This window comes from Misgurnus anguillicaudatus, chromosome 22, assembly GCF_027580225.2.
Source record: "Misgurnus anguillicaudatus chromosome 22, ASM2758022v2, whole genome shotgun sequence".
In the NCBI taxonomy this organism is placed as follows: Eukaryota; Metazoa; Chordata; class Actinopteri; order Cypriniformes; family Cobitidae; genus Misgurnus; species Misgurnus anguillicaudatus.
In genome coordinates, this window is record NC_073358.2 from 31,645,958 (window position 1) to 31,664,351 (window position 18,394).

General features: G+C 37.3%; 1 protein-coding gene across 1 annotated transcript; it reads right to left on the reverse strand.

Moving 5' to 3' along the window:
* Nucleotides 1–1,586: 1,586 nt before the first annotated feature.
* ccn1l1 (cellular communication network factor 1, like 1) lies at nt 1,587–5,252 on the reverse strand. Its single transcript, XM_055199536.2, has 5 exons — nt 4,987–5,252; nt 4,094–4,301; nt 3,379–3,726; nt 2,456–2,658; nt 1,587–2,352 (listed from the first exon to the last, which is right to left on the reverse strand). Exons 1-5 carry the CDS (start codon nt 5,059–5,061, stop codon nt 2,041–2,043), a joined length of 1,146 nt encoding a protein of 381 aa, XP_055055511.2. The 5' UTR covers nt 5,062–5,252; the 3' UTR covers nt 1,587–2,040.
* Nucleotides 5,253–18,394: the final 13,142 nt, after the last annotated feature.

Here is an 18,394-nt window from a genome sequence, read left to right on the forward strand (position 1 = left end):
GAAACCAATTTGAAATGATTCGAGCTTTGTGACATGGTCACTATCCTGCTGGAAGTAGCCATCAGAGAAAGGAATGGACATGGTCAGAAACAATGCTCAGGTAGGCCGTGGCATTTAAACAATGCCCAATTGGCACTAAGGGGCCTAAAGTGTGACAGGAAAACATCCCCCACACCATTACACCACCAGCAGCAGCCTGCACAGTGGTAACAAGGCATGATGGATCCATGTTCTCATTCTGTTTACGCCTGAATGTCTCAACAGAAATCGAGACTCATCAGACCAGGCAACATTTTTCCAGTCTTCAACTGTCCAATTTTGGTGAGCTAGTGCAAATTGTAGCCCTTTTTTCCTATTTGTAGTGGAGATGAGTTGAACCCGGTGGGGTCTTCTGCTGTTGTAGCCCATCCGCCTCAAGGTTGTGCGTGTTGTGGCTTCACAAATGCTTTGCTGCATACCTCGGTTGTAACGAGTGCTTATTTCAGTCAAAGTTGCTCTTCTGTCAGCTTGAATCAGTCAGCCCATTCTCCTCTGACCTCTAGCATCAACAAGGCATTTTCACCCACAGGAATGCCGCATACTGGATGTTTTTCCCTTTTCACACCATTCTTTGTAAACCCTACTTTGTAGGCCCGTCTGGCACCAACAACCATGCCACGCTCAAAATTGCTTAAATCACCTTTCCTTTCTATTCTGACATTCAGTTAGGAGTTCAGGAGATTGTCTTGACCACCCCTAAATGCATTGAAGCAACTGCCATGTGATTGGTTGATTAGATAATTACATTAATGAAAAATTGAACAGGTGTTCCTAATAATCCTTTAGGTGAGTGTATGTAAGATTTGCTAATCATTGGATTCAGATTTTACATTTCACAAAGTGTCCCAACTTCTTTAAAACGGAGGTATGTACAATAATCATATCTTTACCTGCCATCCTGGACCATCTCCAAACATTTACACATTTCCTCTTCCCCTGTTATGGCAGTGCTGAAAGTCTCAGCTCTCCGTGAGAGAGAGAGAAACACTGAGAGGGATTAAGCAGGACAGTGAAATAGAGAGAGTGAGATAGAAAGAAAGGGGGGAGCGAGAAAGAAAGCAAACATTTTACAGTGATAATTTAAGTTTAGCTGTTTAAAAAATAATGTTCCAGCTGTCTCATCATGCTGACAAAACTAACTTTGACTAAATCTGAACACTGACACATATGTACATTCATAGACTTTAGAGGCATAGATTCTGAAGGACAGAAATGATGTGTGGTATTTGAAAGGTCTTTGTAATGTTTGCAGTACAGATCAAGCTACCTGACAAAATAGAGTACCATGCATTTAAACCATGGTTAACCACACTCTTATACCATGATATAGATTTCCAGTAAAGCACAGCTAATTTGAGGACATATATAGTAAAATATGCCCATACTTTCTACACAATAACATAACAAGTCTAAAATACAAGTATAATAGACTTTAATTGGTTTGAATTAGAAATACTGGCCTGGCCAGAGCGTAAAATGTCATTAATTTCTAAAATGACAAAGAATACCGAACTTAGCCAAAAATATTTTGGTAATACATTTTATTAAACAAAATGAAAAGTCCGATATGCATTATTTATTTATTTGCTCTATATCGTTGTTTACCTCAAAATAATTTAAGGTTTAAATATCATACTTCACAAGAAATTAAGCGTTGTATAAATAGGAAAATACTCAAACTATGTACATTTCATACATATTTACAGTATATACAGTAAATCTGGCTTTATAAATACAATTGTGACATATATCAATATTCTATTTTAGTATAAAAATTGTCAACTTTACGACATAATGTGATATTGTCTACCATCAAACCAAGAAAGGTTTTGAGTCATTATTACATCTTAATATAATGGTCATACACCCTGTGTCCACAAGATAAAACACTAATGAAAATGTGACATATCAAGTTATGTACACAATGCTGTTATATTAGATTTTGTATTGATGTGAAGATTGTGTAAATACTTAATAACGTGATAATATGTTCTTGAGCTATCAGTGTGTAAATACGTGTATATCATTTGGCAAATTGATCAGCTCTGTTTGTGAGAACAAGCCCTGTCTTTTGTTTCTTTGGCTGCAGTTACAGCGCTGTATCCACATGACATTGCGGGTGAAGTCCTCTTGTTCTGGCCCAGGGCAGTGAAAGTGTAGACGGACTGTACGCGTCACAGAAGGAACACAGACGCGACCGTCTGAACAAGATCCACATGAACGAGGCCGGTAACGCTGAGCAGTGAAGCATCCTGCAAACGTGATCTGCACAGGTTTCTGTGGTCGTGTGGTCCTCTGACACTTCTTTCCTTTCTGAATAATAGAGAGGCGGAGGTTAAGTTAGGGCTGTGTTGCAACTTCAAGACAGCTCTTACACTTCATAGTGTGGGAAAGCCATTTATGACATCTTTTTTACCTTTACTGATGGTGTAAGGTTGTCTCCACACTCTCGGATCTGACAAAGTCTAGTTTCCGTGACCAACCGACACTCAGCATTACTGTTGGAAACACGACTGGAAATGCCCATTCCACAAGTGGTTGAGCATGGTGACCAATCGGTGACCTGCAGAAAGCAGGTGGATGGAAGCAGGGCTTGGGACTTTGGCGATGTAATCCACTCTATAAATAAATAGATAGATCAAAAATACATTTAATGTTATAGAATGATAGCTTAATACAAATACAAATTTTTATAGATAAATAGACAGACAGACAGATAGATAAAATAGTATTTCTGATAGACAGATCTCGTACACGGATCCAACATCTTGCGAGATTTTGGTGTTCGCTGTAGGCTCACTACTAGCCAAAACCGTGCACCAGACCACCAGTCTCTCAACTAAAACTTTTCTTTTAACTTCCGTAATCTCTCTATAGACGGTTTCAGCAGTAACAACATAAACACGCGGCTTTCGTGGTCATCACGTAACTTCCGGTAAACTCTGCGAAGAATAAATAACAACAAAGTCATTTTAAAGTATTTTATTTATATAACAAGCAAAATAAACAACACATAGATTTCATAGGAACCCCAAACATTTTTTATTTTCGACGAGAGTTCAGTTTCAGCAACTAGACCATTAAACAAACACAAACCGGAAGTAAAGTTCGGACCAGACGCTTATCGCGTCACCGTACGTGCGCCCGATGAAACGTCTATAACTGCCAGTGCAGAAAACATAAAACAACCCTTTCCATTAAAAACAAATGTCTGTGCGCCAGAACTAAGTGTAGGGCCTTTTTCATGTGGGAATGTGTTCATATATCTAACTATTTTATAAAGCAAAACAACATCAGAAACACATTTAATCAAAGTTTCTGCCCAAGTTATTCTGTTACCTTGATAGGGGACTCCTACACTGCTATCCCACGTTGTTGACGGAGCTACAAGTAACTCGTTTCCTGTCAGGTCAGTGTCCTCTCGTGAATGTAAGTCTGACATTTGGTCCTCTTCATCGATGCTGTTGTCATCCTCGCACACCCACTCGTGGCAGCAGCGGCCGGGCAGTTTAGTGAGGCGTTGACGGGAACAGCGCTGGTCAGGTAAAGACACGCGCTGCGGACACAGCGGGATGCACCCGACGACCCCGTCAACACAAGTACACTGATGCTCGCAGGTGGGCTGAAAGTCTTCACCGTGCTGATATACCCGACCATCCAGCTCACATGGACGACCAAGAGCTTCAGCTAGACAACAGCAGAATACAGACATTTTATATATTTACATACACATACACACTATGTACATACTACATTCACATTACTTATGCCCACTAGGGGGCTCAAGATTTTTTTATTTTGATTATACAAGCATAAAAAACGATTAAATAATATATTATGATTTTAAATACAAATAATCTTTTACGTTATGCCATAGCTCTGAAAAATTGTATTAGGTAGAAATTGTAAGTGTGGGAGGGTGTGACGTCAAAAAGGTTGAGATTTAGTGAGAGAATAACACATATCAGTGACCTTTTTTAATAAAGGATTTTTTTCAGCTTTACTAGGTTGTGTATAGAAATTAAAGATTCAATGAAATTCATTTCCTTGTTACCTCTACACAAGCCTCTCTCAGGGTTCCCTTCAGCCCCTAGATGGCAGCGCAGTCCCTTGATGTGGTCGCAGGGGTCAGTATCGCTGCAGTCTTGGTTAAACTGTCTGGCACAGACCCGACAGCATCCACATGGGTCCAGAACCAAACTGATACCAGGAGGACATAAGGGGGGTGAGGAGGGACAAGAGCACTCCAGTGGACAGGCACCCTGCACAAGAGATAAGTCATCATAAGGAATTAGGGACATAAGGAACAAGGACTGTTGTTAAAATACATTAGCCTATTTATTATCTCAGACACAGTTTCCAATTTTTTCCATGACCCACTTATTAGCAGGTGTAACCTATCTATAAATACACCAAAATATTTTAAATGGGAAGATGATAGAGAACATACACATAAGGTATTTTTTTAAAGAATTTTTTTTATTCTGCTTGTCATTGTATAAATTAAATATATATCTGATCATTTAATGGGTTAATGCAGCAACCTCCTTTGCTGCTTTATTATCTTTATAAATTCACGCAGCCTTAATATTGGACCACATGCAAGAATATTACCTGCTCTTTGAGCTAAAATCTGACAAAAACAGGCCAAAAAGCAAATCCATTGCCTTTCATCTCCAAACCAAACCACTTTGATCTTCAACAGAAGCTTATCATTAAAAACGGACCTCGTAATTAAGCAACTTTAATTTTAGTGTATTGCAACAGGAAGGAAAGAAACAATGCATAATTAATACAGTCTTTTCTTATTGATCGAACAAAGATATCGTTTTTTTGGGAAGGATCTTTTTCTTAGCTATGTAAGACTTATTTAAAATAAGTGCCAGTAATATTCAAAGTCAGCAAAAATGGAGCATTTAGGTACAAACAAGCACAAACCAAACCCACCTCCACAGCAGTCCAAGACAACAGCACCAGTGTGAAGAAACATCCTTGCCTCAGTGTGGTCCTCAAAGGTGACATGCTTTTATCCAAGACTGAGGGAAATATAGGAGCAGTCTGTTCAATTGGTTTACAATGCCGATTTTCAGTAACTCAGAAAGTGAAAACTAAAGAATCTGTTTAAAAGGTTCGTCTGGTGTGACTTGGTGTTCGTCTGTTTAGGAATTGGTGAATGCATAAAGCTGTGCTCCACTTGGTTCCCTTAGCCAGCGGTTGCCACTTTTATAGACAGCTATGCACAGCCCCCTCTGACATCACACACAGCAAGCATCTTAAGACATACACACCAAAACTTTTTAGGGGAAAGGAAAACATGCTTTCTAGTTAAGTCAGTTATATTGATAGTTTAATAAGTATATGAAGACATTTCTATAATATTTAATTGATATACTAACTTTTTTTTGCTCAAATAACTATTTCATTAGAAAGATAGGTAAAGATACAATTGATAGAGCCAAACTGTTTATTTACAAATTTTAGGAAAAATGTCTGGGATGTTATGAAATAAGCTACACCAACAGATTTTGGTCAGAGAGGGGGGTCCAGTAGCCCACACACACATACCGAAAAATCCCTCTCACTTCTCCTGCAGACAGCACAGGCGGTATGTCAGACGGCATTCGCCCTCACCACTGAGCTGGTGAGACATCACACACACATGGCACATAGCTGCCGGCAAGCTCGATGACGTACTGAAAGGGAGAAGGAAAGCAAGAGAGGAAATTTTCATTCATTTCTTTAAACAATGTGTCAGATTGAGTATTAAGTGTGAACTGCACAGCAGAAAGTAGTGAATTCAGCTGAAATGACATTCAACTGATGATTAGCTGTGCCATCCAAAGGGGAAAGTTAAATTCGAATGGATCCGTCACAACATACTGTAATGTATACATATGCAGCAAATGGCTTTAATGACTGATAACAGAGTCATACAACTTGAATTTGAACACAGGTGCAAGGAGACACTGAACTGGTGAATCATGTGCTTTATGAATTGTGCAGTTGTGGAGTCATGACACCGCTTGCATGAACTTTAAACACAATTCATTTTAAAATGAAGAATTGACAGAAAGTTATAGAAAGAAATACTTTTGAAGCAAGAAGAATGGTGAATTTTTGGTCAAAAACCTGTTAACTTTTTAAAGACTGGGCAAGTCGGTAAATATTTTTGGGGTGATTATAAAAAACAGCTGGCATTCCAGTTGGCAGATTTAAGAAGAGCTTTTGACAACTTGCTGGGCTGTGTGTTATGTGGTGGTGTTTAAATCATCCTGACATTTCTTACTTAGAAAAGCATAGTTCAACCTTAGTGACCACTGGCCAAACCTTCTCTCTCTCTTGATCTTTTTATATATAACAATAAATGGCCCAGTTTATTAAATTGCCAAATGGAAAGTAAACTTACTGAAAATACAAAAATGGCAAAATAACTGCACAGTATATGAAAGATTTTGCAAATAATTTAAATAAGACATAGACATCTAATAAGACAAATATGGGCAGTAATTAAATATATTAAATCATAGATTATTTCTATAATGATGAAATATTATGAAGGGATGTATCTTCTATGATATAACAGGATTAATAAAAAAGCATTCGATACCCTGACAAGCAGAGGTGTAAAGTACTTGAGTAATTTTACTTGATTACTGTATTTAAGTATTATTTTGGGGTATTTTTACTTTACTTGAGTACAATTAAAAACCAATACTTTTACTTTTACTTAATTACATTTTTTAAGAGAAAAAAGTACTTTTTTTTTCCAATTTTATTTACAGTCAAAAAGTACTTCTTTTATAGGGATCACTTCATATAATTTTCCCTTGCTCTTAATTTAATTGTGCTGATGGCCAGTTTAATTTAAATGTTATTTATTTTGGGGCCTTTGGACCACACTAAGGCCAACAGTTCATCTGATGATGATGAAGATTATTTCGCTTCTTTGAAACCGACAACACTTGAAGTGTGTTCCCGTGTGACACCTTCCCTGCTATTTGCAGCCTCTCAGACTAAGACCTTGTTCACACTGTTAGTCCATATCTGATTTTAGTGAATATCCAATTTGACAAAAATAAAAAAATAAAAATAAACTTCTTTTTCATCAGTGCACACTGATGACGGATTAGGCCGAAATGCCTTCTGTGTGGACATCTAAATCTATGAAATTAAATCTTGAGAGCGCGGTTTTTCATTTTTATTTTGATAACTTCTTTATTATTCGCACCCATAAACTATTTGGGAGTTGAGCGCGCCTGTTCTCAATACATATTGTGTATCACAACTGTTTACATATGATCTGTGTGTCCTCTAGCGTTCTGTCATTTTCCAGATTATCTGCACTGTTTCTATGGCAATGACATGGCGCCGGCACGACAATCTGCGGATTTCATGTGGTTTTTGGTAGTCCACACATTCTAAATGTGACTGGATTCCTATCGGCTATGCACCAAATTGGATTTGGCATGACAGTGTGAACAGGGTCTAATACACCTCTTCCTGCATCGGCTGCCTGTGAGAGGTTTGATAGAGCTTGAATTTTGAAAATGAGCTTAAGTTAAAGGCGGGGTGCATGATATATGAGAAACGGTTTGGAAAAGGGAGTCGGGCCGAGTACCAAAACACGCTTGTGGCCAATCAGCAGTAAGGGGCGTGTCTACTAACTGACATCATTGCCTGGGTTGCGTATGTGTGGGGCGGGTCTATCAAAAGAAGGTCCAGATTCTATTGGGGTAGGGGCGTGTTGGGTGATTTCAAATATCAACATTGGCTTTCAGAGATCATGCCCCCGCCTTTAAATTCGAGGTTTTACAACTTTGAGTAGCATGTTGCATACAGAAATTATGTAGTAGTCTTATAGTTTGATAATTAATTACAATTAAATACAAACAGTTGTAAAGCAGGATAAAACCTTGTATGTGGTTCATTCACTTCATGTTTTAAGAGATTAAAAGCTTAAACAAGAATTCTAGTTCATTCTTCTCGTTACTTTTACTTTTTTAATACTCAAGTACAATTTTAATGTGGTACTTTTTAACTTTTACTCAAGTATGATTCTGGCCAGATACTTTTACTTTTAATTGAGTAAAATTTACACTTAGTGCTTAGTAACATTTTTTAATACTCTTTACACCTCTGCTGACAAGTCTTTTTCTTAGTAAGGCTACAAACATAAAATTATCTTGATAAAAGATTAATAATAGTTAATCCCGAAACACTTTTGACTTCTGCAATATACTGTGATGTCACCACAACCTTCCAGGACCAACAATTGAGACCTCATGACAGCCCATCTATGACAACATTAACACAGGCTTGTGTAATAATGTGAGAAATGTACACAGAGTTTAGCTGTCTCATATTTTCCAATGTCCCATTCATATTATCTTATAACTTCGAACTTTAAGTTTGGGTTTGACTGTTTGTCAGACTAAACTGACGGCTATACGGAAAACTAGATGAGTGATAAAGATAGCATCTCAAATGTCTGTGTGTTGTCCCTCCGTCAACTAATGTCTGGAAGATTTGACAAGATTTGCCATGAAACCAGTCAAGTGGAGCTCTGTACATTAGTAAGAGAAATATGTCAAAACGGCCCGGGAATCAGTATGTGGATATTTATCTGTCTGCCTAAGGACATAATAATAAAAGCCACGTCTAAATATAGAAGTTAAAGCAACATAACTAAGTAATGAATAGTAACACTTAGACTTGTCAGACAGAGTGTGCAAAGCAATGGAAACTACATTTGTTGAAACCAAAACAACCTCAAACAGTATGAATCAAACAACATATTTAAAAAATATTTTTTTTTCAACAGATGTTTTCCTTGGATTGCAATGTGGAACAAGATATCTTCATATGTGTATGCTTGTTAATGTTACATTTACATAATTTGAAAGTCCTGGTAGCATATTTATATTCATAGGGATTTTAATCTGTATAATGTTACCATGGACTTATTTGCATGTTTGTATACCTTATGTTACAATTCACATCCAGCATCTTCCTTAAAAAAACAATGTTACTGGAAAGACCCCCCTACGCATACACGCTATGGAAAAATGAGACCCACTGAGCCAAAATTAACTCCACAAATATGTGTCTTTTCAAAATACACACGTTTTTCAACACAAACTTGTGTTGTATCAATAACACCTCTTATGATATTGTTCAGTGGGGAGCAGATATGGAAAATATGCCACTTTCATGCCAACATAATCAGACGGTTTTACCTCTTGTTGAGGCAACTTCTAGGTTGAAAAAAACTAGCAAATACCAAGCATGGTTTAAAAACACTCTTAGCAGATACCAAAGATACCTCACGGTTATTCACGAGAGAGTTTACAGAATTTGCCGATTCGCTTAGGAATGCTCATAAATCACTTTTGGGGAAATCGCGGAGCGGTGGATAGGAATTATGTTTGAGGATTTTGTTGTTTGGCAGCAGTGTTAAAGTAGCTATGTTAGGACTATAAAGGGTAGACTCAACAGGATTCCAAACAACCGTGTATGTGTTTGCATGTGCGGATATTTGGAGATTCCTTAGATTTCCATTTGACTTGCACGTCTTGCAAGGGGTCTCCAACCTTTCTGTGAGCAAGTGCTACTACAATGGATAAAACCATCTGGAGTTTTTTTTTGTTTTTTTTATATATATATAGTCTACTCACCAAACGTTTTTGTTTTACTTGTTGATTTTATTTTATTTTACTTGTTAATATGTTTTATCATTGTTTAAAATGTTAACAAACATAAAAGAAGCCAAGGTAATATAAAAATATGTAATAAATTAATATTAAAATTAAGGTGGCGCAAATACCCTTTGAGTGGGGGGGGTGAAAATGTGATATACATCTTCAAACTAATATAACCCTGGCATTTTTTGGTCTAGAAGCCTAATCTTGGTCTTGTTTTAAAGAAGACACTTTGAGGGTTTTCACAGGGTTTTCAGCGGGTTAAATAAATAAATTGTTATAGCAGTTTAAATTTATTTTAATAAATAAAAATAATTCCATAACATATTAATTTTATAAATAAAATTATAAAAATAATTTAAAAATAAATTTAAAAAAATAATATGAATGTTTCACAAAAGTAATAATGCAAACATGAAGCCATAAATCTCAAGTAGTTCTGATCCAAATTTCAAGTTAAAATCACAAAAAAATGAGGTTTGTGTCACACTTTTAGTGGTTTTACCAACAACGGCCAGTAGGTGTCAACGGTTTGCAGCATACTCTTGTCATAAATTAATCAATTACTGTCACTGCATTATTATTACTGCAAAAAGGTTTTGAAATATCAAAACAACATTCTTAGAGCTTTCCAACAATATATAGTTTGTCAACGTTTTTGAAGATTTATAATAGGATATAGTTTATGAATATATAATAATTAATATGCATTCCTATGGAGGGGTCATGTAACAAAAAAACTGTCAGTATATTATTTCTATCAACAGATGACCTTAAAATATGAAAACTACATTCTGAGAGCTTTCCAATGATATATGGTTTGTCATGATTTTTTAGGTTTAGAGTAGGGTTTTAGTCTTATAAATACGTAAAAACAAATTAGGCCTAACTGTGGCCCCCGTGACATTTTAGAAACTGACTCTCACTACGTCATAATTCTCCCAAAATGGCAATGAAATATGAAAACTATTCTCTTAGAGCTTTGCAATGATATATAGTTTGTCAAGATTTTTTAGGTTTAGGGTATTAGTGTTACAAATATATAACAACAACATGGGCCCACCTGTATACCCATGGTATTTTAGAAACTGGCTCTCACCATGTCATTCCTTTACCAAAATTGACAATAAATTAAATCTACACTTTTAGAGCTTTCAAATGATATATTGTTTGTCATGATTGGATAAGAATTCACATGCAAAACACTGAAGTAAACGTAGGTGTTTTGAGGCGCTCTCTCTTTATAATTGAATCAATTACTCTCCCTACATAATTTATTTTATAAATCACTGTTGAAATATCTATTCTAGAGGCTTAGACCTTTCCAACAATATATAGTTTGTTGTGATATTAAAATGATATAAAATTTATATGGAAAATATTGAAGTAAACTTAGATGTCCCGTTCACGGGACAGCGCCACTTAAGGAGTTTTAACTGAGTAAGGCCATGTCAAAGAATAAAACCAATTTGAAATCTGTGCTCAAAACCCAACTGTGATGCTCCAGATCTTAATTAGATTATAAGACTTAAGCCTCACAGGTAGGGTCCACATGCAAGCCCATGTGTGTGGTTACCCACTTCTGAGTGGCTGTCTGACCCTACACTGGCTGGTCTGTATGTGGCGCTCAGCTCTCTTTGACAGACTCATGCATCATCACTCTGTTTGTTTGAGCCCTGTGTCCAATGTGTACAGAGCATCCTCTCTTTTTCCACTGCCAGTGCTGTGCAAAACGACATCCCCTAAATGACGTCTGTTTAGAACATTTTGGAGCCAAGGTCCGTTTCTGGAGTCTCGCCTCAGACACGAAGCCTTCTGTCATAGTTAACTTTGTAACAAACACATTTTAGTACAAAGTTACTGGGGTGCATAAAGCCCTGGTTGGGAATCACTGACTTAAAGATAAGTCAATACCGTTCTGTTCTGAATTCACATCTGATCTAGTTCCTTACATTGCAGTCGATGGCTCATAAAAAGGGCAGAAGTTCATCCAGGTGAAGGTGGTGTTCTCCACAGGTGTGTTTCAATGAGCGTTATTCAGACACTTGCTTCTCATCACTCATGTGAGCTTTTGAGAGCCTGTTATTCATTCAGTTTGAGTTCTTTCACTCCCTCGAAATGGAGGTGCTGACAGTCGTAGGGGAACACAAGCAACCTCCTCCACTCCTTCACTGCCCAAACGTTCAACAACAAAACTGTCCTCTGTGAAAGACAAGATCTCCAGGTGTTCAGTAGATATGAGGTGTAATAGGTGCATGGGTAAAGATGAGGTCCATGCATAAAGGAGGATTTGAGCCGTTGGAGGATTTGATGTAATCGTTGATGTATGTTTGGGTACAGAAATATTTTGTTCTGACAACAAAGAGCTAAGGTTCGATGACAGGTTTTATCTGTGCATAAAATGTGAGTCAATTACTGTAATTAATAATAAAAATGTGTGCAGTCCTCTTTGAGCATGTGCAGAAGAAAATAACACATTGGACATGAATACAGCTTTCATATATAATAACAGTCAATGAAAACAATAGTGATCTGGAGAAACGTTTTGTTCCGTAATAAATAAAAAACAGATCTATTAAAATTGAAACAGCTGCTGAGAAGAGGGAATCCATACAAATATTAGGTAAGACCAGCATCCAGTTACACAATCGCTTTACACAAAAAAACACCTTTAATGTGTTTGTTAACCCCAAGACCTATAACATTCCTTTTTATAATAACAATCTTGAGAACATTTGTAAATGGGATAATGTGTCGCACAACATCAGCATCTAATTTTACTTTGGATCACAGGTGTTAGCAGTTAAAGCCCCCCCCCCACCCCACAAAAATATATATTTGAAAGCACAGCTAGTATGTCACAAAAGTGAGTACACCCCTTACATTTCTTAAGGGAGAATACTATAGAAATTAAATTTGGATATATTTAAGAGTAGTCAATGTGCTGCTTCTACAGCAATATGGATTTACTGTCCTCTGAAAATAACTTAACATACAACCATTCATGTCAAAACAGGTGGCAACAAAAGTGAGTACACCCTAAGTGATAATAGATGAATATCAATTAACCATGCAAAGCCACATGTCTTATTCATCATCTTCATGTTACACATTTGTGTATTAAAGCAAAAATTTATAAAATTTGGTATGTTGAGTACAATTCTCTCATACTGACCCCTGGATGTTGAACATGACCCTCATGGCAAAGAGCTCTCTGAGGATTTAAGAATTACATTTGCTCTCCACAAAGATGGCCATGGTTATAGAAACTTCACTAAGAACCAGTGGCGGCCGATGACTTCTTTGTTTGGGGGGCTCGATGCAAAGTTCATCACAAGATGTATGTAGCCTGTCATGTGTGTGGTTCCTTTTTTCAAAATATGTGTTCTGCGCATCGAGAGATCCAGTGTGTGTCAGGGTTGAGACGGGAGACAAGAGAACCCAAGCGCAGGCCATGTCGGGGAGTGAACATAGAACATTTATTTACACTGAAACATGAAAACAAAATCTACATAAAACATGATCTGTACAATACACTGACACAACATTATTAACAAGACTAAGATGAAACACTAAAATGAATTAACAACGAAGACTGCATGACATACACGAATGATCACAATGAACCAGTACAAGACAAGAGACAAGAGGAGATTAAATAGGGGAAACTAAACAAGATAACCAGGGCAACACAGGTGAGAGGGATGAACTGATAATGAATAATTAACAGGGAGAACAAGGGGGCGGGGACTAGAGACGAGATACCAGAGGCACATGACCCAATAGACCCCTTCACAGTTCACGTCACAAGCGATTCCCACTGCGCATGTCGGGGTCAGAAAAGTCATTACAGCAGATTGAGTTGTGTATTATTCAGTATCGTCAAAAATGCCTACTTACGTCGTGGGCTGTGAAAATCGCACCAGGTCTTCCGTTAAGTTTTCGCGATTCATGCAGAATTTCAAAAACAAAAAAATACAACATCTGCGTCTGCAAGCAATTAAACGTACAGACTGGGACAATGCAGATATCAAAGAGGCTTGTGTTTGTAGTGCTCACTTCATTTCAGGTAAGTCATCATCTTTCAGCCCTGTTAGATTAAATTATAAAGCCTAAATGGTATGAACAGTTTGACCCCATGCTGCCCGCGCACTCGATAGTCATTCAATGTTTACAAACCTTGAAGGGGTCTATATACAAGGCCATAAGCCTCCACATGAAACAAGAGACTGTCAGAACCCTGCCATCACGATAAAACATAAATATAAAACAAGACTCTTATGGCAGAGTCCTGACAGTGTGCATCACGTGTCTTGTCAAAATAAGTGCCTGCTGCAGACCCGTCCAAAGGGTTTATGACAAAAGAGACACTCGCGTTTGCCAGATACTTGCATAATCTCATGAATAATCAAAGTTTACTGTTAAGGGAGTGTCTTACGTGTATTTTGTGAATGTGAGCGTCTCTTTTATCATAAACGGTCTAGAGGCATGTGCAGCAGGCACTTATTTTGACAAAACACGTGATGCACACACGATCTCTCGACGCGCAAAACACATATTTTGAAAAAAGGAACGCTAACACTCCGAACACTTATTTTGAATTAGCGTCCCTCGGATGAGCATTCACGAGCCGCCACTGGTAACAACCTGAAACTGAGTTACAGTACAGTGGCCAAGGTCATACAGAGGTTTTTCAAGACTGCTTTCACTCTGCACAGGACACACAAGGGGCGATCAAAGAATTGTGTGTTAGGTGCAGAAGCTGGCTTCAAAAACAGATGCATGAGTGCTGCCAACATTGCTTTACAGGTTGCAGAAGAAGAAAGTCTATTGTCAGTGCTCAGACCATACGCAGCACATTGCAATAATTGGGTTTGAATGGCCGTTGTCCCAGAAGGAATCCTCTTCTGAAGCTGGCTCACAAGAAAGCAAACAAACAGTTTGCTGAAGAAAACCTGTCCAAGAGTACGAATTACTGGAACCATGTCCTGTGATGAGACAAAACATTAACTTGTTTGGCTCAGAAGATGGCCAGCATGTGTGGTGACGGCCATGCAAGCCCAAATTGTTGCAGTGTGCAGAATATGGTCTGAGCACTGACAATTGACAATCTGACCAATGTTGGCAGCACTTATGCGCCTGTTTTTTAACACAGCACTTGGAGTTAACATCTTTGATCGACCCTTGCATGTCCTGTTCCAAATGGAAACAGTCTTGAAAAAAATTACCCTGGCCACTGTACTGTAACTTAGTGTCAGGTTGTTACTGAACTTCTTATAGCCTTGGCCCTCTTTGTGGAGAGCAACAATTCTAATTCTTAAATCCTCAGAGAGTTTTTTGCCATGAGGGCCATGTTCAACATCCAGTGGTCATTATGAGAAATTTGTACAAAAGATGATTTCCAACAGGTGTTTTAGCATTCGTTTTAAACCTGTGGACCTATTTTTCCAAACGCCTCACACCCGTACATTCTTCCGTTGAGAGCTTAAATAATAGACACTCCAGGCCAGCCTAGTTGGTGGCAATAATCCGCCTTTGACAGTTGCAAAAATACAAACAACGTTCCCGGCGCGGAGTAATACCGTACCTCATAGCACATCTAATACAAGTCAATGGAGTTGGACAAAAATCACGATAAAAACTGTTGGAAAGCGTCTTTTGCAGCGGTTTTTGTGTGAGCGTGTCGGTGAGCGCCCCTGGCCGCTCGGTGAGTTTCACGTCTTTGTAGACAAAGGTTTGGTGCATTTTGGGAAGGATTGTTTTTGTGCACCTATACAGCCATTCTAGAGGTGGGAGGTCATACAATAGGCACCTGAAGATTCTCGGGCCAGCATCATATGCCCAAATTTCTGTCAAAACCGTTCTATTTCATCATAAACAATCTGAAAACAGGGCTTTAAGTGTAAAATACCGAACTTGTCCTTTAAAGCACCAAATTTTGGGTGTTCTAATACAAGATACACAAATTTGTAACATGAACATGATGAATAGGACATGTGGCTTTGCATGGTTAATCGATATTCATTTATTATTAGGGTGTACTCACTTTTGTTGCCAGCTATTTTGACTTTAATGGTATATGTTAACTTATTTTCAGAGGACAAGCAGCTATACAAGCAGCACATTGATTGCTCTAAAATATATCCAAATTTCATTTCTGTAATGTCTCTTGAGAAGATATACTAAAATATTTGCTAAAATGTGAGGGGTGTACTTACTTTTGTGACATGTATAATAACTTAAGATGGCTGAAGCACCTTTAAAGAGAAGAAAGTCTAACCTTTCCTAACTATTAATGTATTAATTTAGCTTTCTAACTGGCTTAAAGATCTAACATGAGAGAGCAAGCATCTACTTTGTCAGAAATAAATGGTCCAAAATGGTCATAAGCTGTCACTGGGGCAGAACCCTTTAAGAAGGTCCTTTTATGTACCATTTACGTACACACAAACACACACACACACACACACACACACACACACACACACACACACACACACACACACACACACACACATTATATATATACACATTTGGTACCAATACGTGCCTTTGATGTATACTAATATTTACTGTTGAGGTACTTAAGGTGCAAAGGTATACTTTTTGAAGAAGTACCACCCCTGCGACAGCTAAGGACCATTTTTGACCTTTTTTTGGCAGTATATAGGCTACTTTAACTAATACTGAAGGTTGTTTGTTAAAATAAAATCCTCACGCCATGAACCAAATTATTATGTTAGAAGATGGAACAAACAACCCATGGGAATATTATGCTTCTAATAGTTTCTTATCCAACTGCAGAATATTTTCTGAAACCAATATAGTTGTCAAGTAAAGGTGTTGAACTTTATAATAAATTCACTACATTTTATTTAGTAATATATTTCATTACATTTTAGTTATACTCCAATGCAAACTTTCTATAGGCCATGAGTCCTTGGATAAACTTTTGAGAGATGTTCAAATGTCATATGCATATGAATCTCTGCAGACAAATGTTCAGACGGTGACGGCAATATTTATGTGTTGTTTGGCTGTGTTATGTGTTTTGTGCCTATTGTAGAGGGATGATTGATAGACTTTCCTGTTTATATTCAAACCTTTCTCAGTTGAAGAGGAAATCAATGAGAACAGGCAACCCAGACTTCCTATGTTCTGTATAAAGTGACCTGTGGAAGCAAAGACAAAATACGTGAAGGCTGTAGCGGAAGGTAAAAATTCGTACAGAAATAGATTGCAATATCGTCTGACATGTTATTGAACAAAGAAACTATTAAAGACCTTTTATAGAGTTTGCAATTTAAAGTAATAAAAGTTAATGATCAGTATATGTTTTGATACTTTTTAACTATTCTTGTGTTTAATTTTAAATAAAAATGTATTTAGGCTAATTAGACAATTTTTGTGGTAAAAAAAAACTATTTTAGTCTACATCTGACCCAGCCTTTACACTTTTCTATTTTCGTCTTGTATCTTAAGGATGCAGTATACCACTGTAAAAGTCATCCAAAGCAGTGGAACAATGGGTTTTATTGTGGAATCTAAATTGTAAAATAGCTTAATGACTCTGCAATTGTTTAATTACCAACTTTAGAAGACTCTTAAATGAAGTCATGCCCTGCATTCCATTAAGATTGGCTCATGTCCTAAAAGCCCTTCGAAGGGTTTACCCTCCGTAGTGAGAGCTTTGCGGGTACTTTTGCGTCATCTTAACAAGTCGAGCAAAGAGATGCCTTCATTGCACATCTGTACACTGGTTCACAAAAAAAAAACAAGCTTGGATTGATAAATAAAAAGTTACTCTCAAAAAATCAGATTAGTAAATACTTACCTGCAAGTTTTGTTTAGGTTAGTTTGTTTTGGTTTGTGCTCACTTTGGTGACACCATGGCCAATGATGTCATATACTTATTAATATTTATTTGTAACATTATAAGCGATTTGTTTTTAATGGATACATTTTGATTACATGGGTAATTTCTGCTCATGCAGTTAAAAAGGATTAATTTGTTGTCATGCATATAATGAACTTTGTTCATATTAATAGTAGTTTATGTGCACCAAAAAATCTTATAGGGGAGTGAAGTGACCAGCAGTTGTACCCTTTGAAATTCGTCATTGAAAAGGGTCCTTTGAAGTGGCCAATTTTGAGCACTTTCAGTATGGCAGCCATGTATGTTTTTACTAAGAAGTTCACTTAGCAGAGGGAAATTTCCCATTTTGAACGCACCCATCAACTGGCTAAAGGGAACAATTAGGGATCATCCATAAAGGATAAACCCTTTCATCTTTCATCTCAAGGTTTCTTGGTAACCTTCCATTTTTTTAAACCACCAACAAAGACAAAACATGTACACCATGTAAAGTGTTTGCTAGTTAAGTAGCAGAAAAGTTGCTTTTGGTTGAACTGTATGGACAAGAACGCTCCTTTATTGCCAATTAACACAGGTGTACATTGTTTACTTGCTTTATATATTTTTAAAAAAATATATTGTCAATGTGTTACAATAGTGCATTGATTCAGAATTAATACGTTTTCATTTGTGCTGCTGGGGTGTTTACACAGCTCAGCATTAAATGAGACTTCTGCTATGTTTTTATGAAAGTGACACTTAAACTTTGCTTAAATTGCTGCAGAAGGCAGTTTTTCATGGA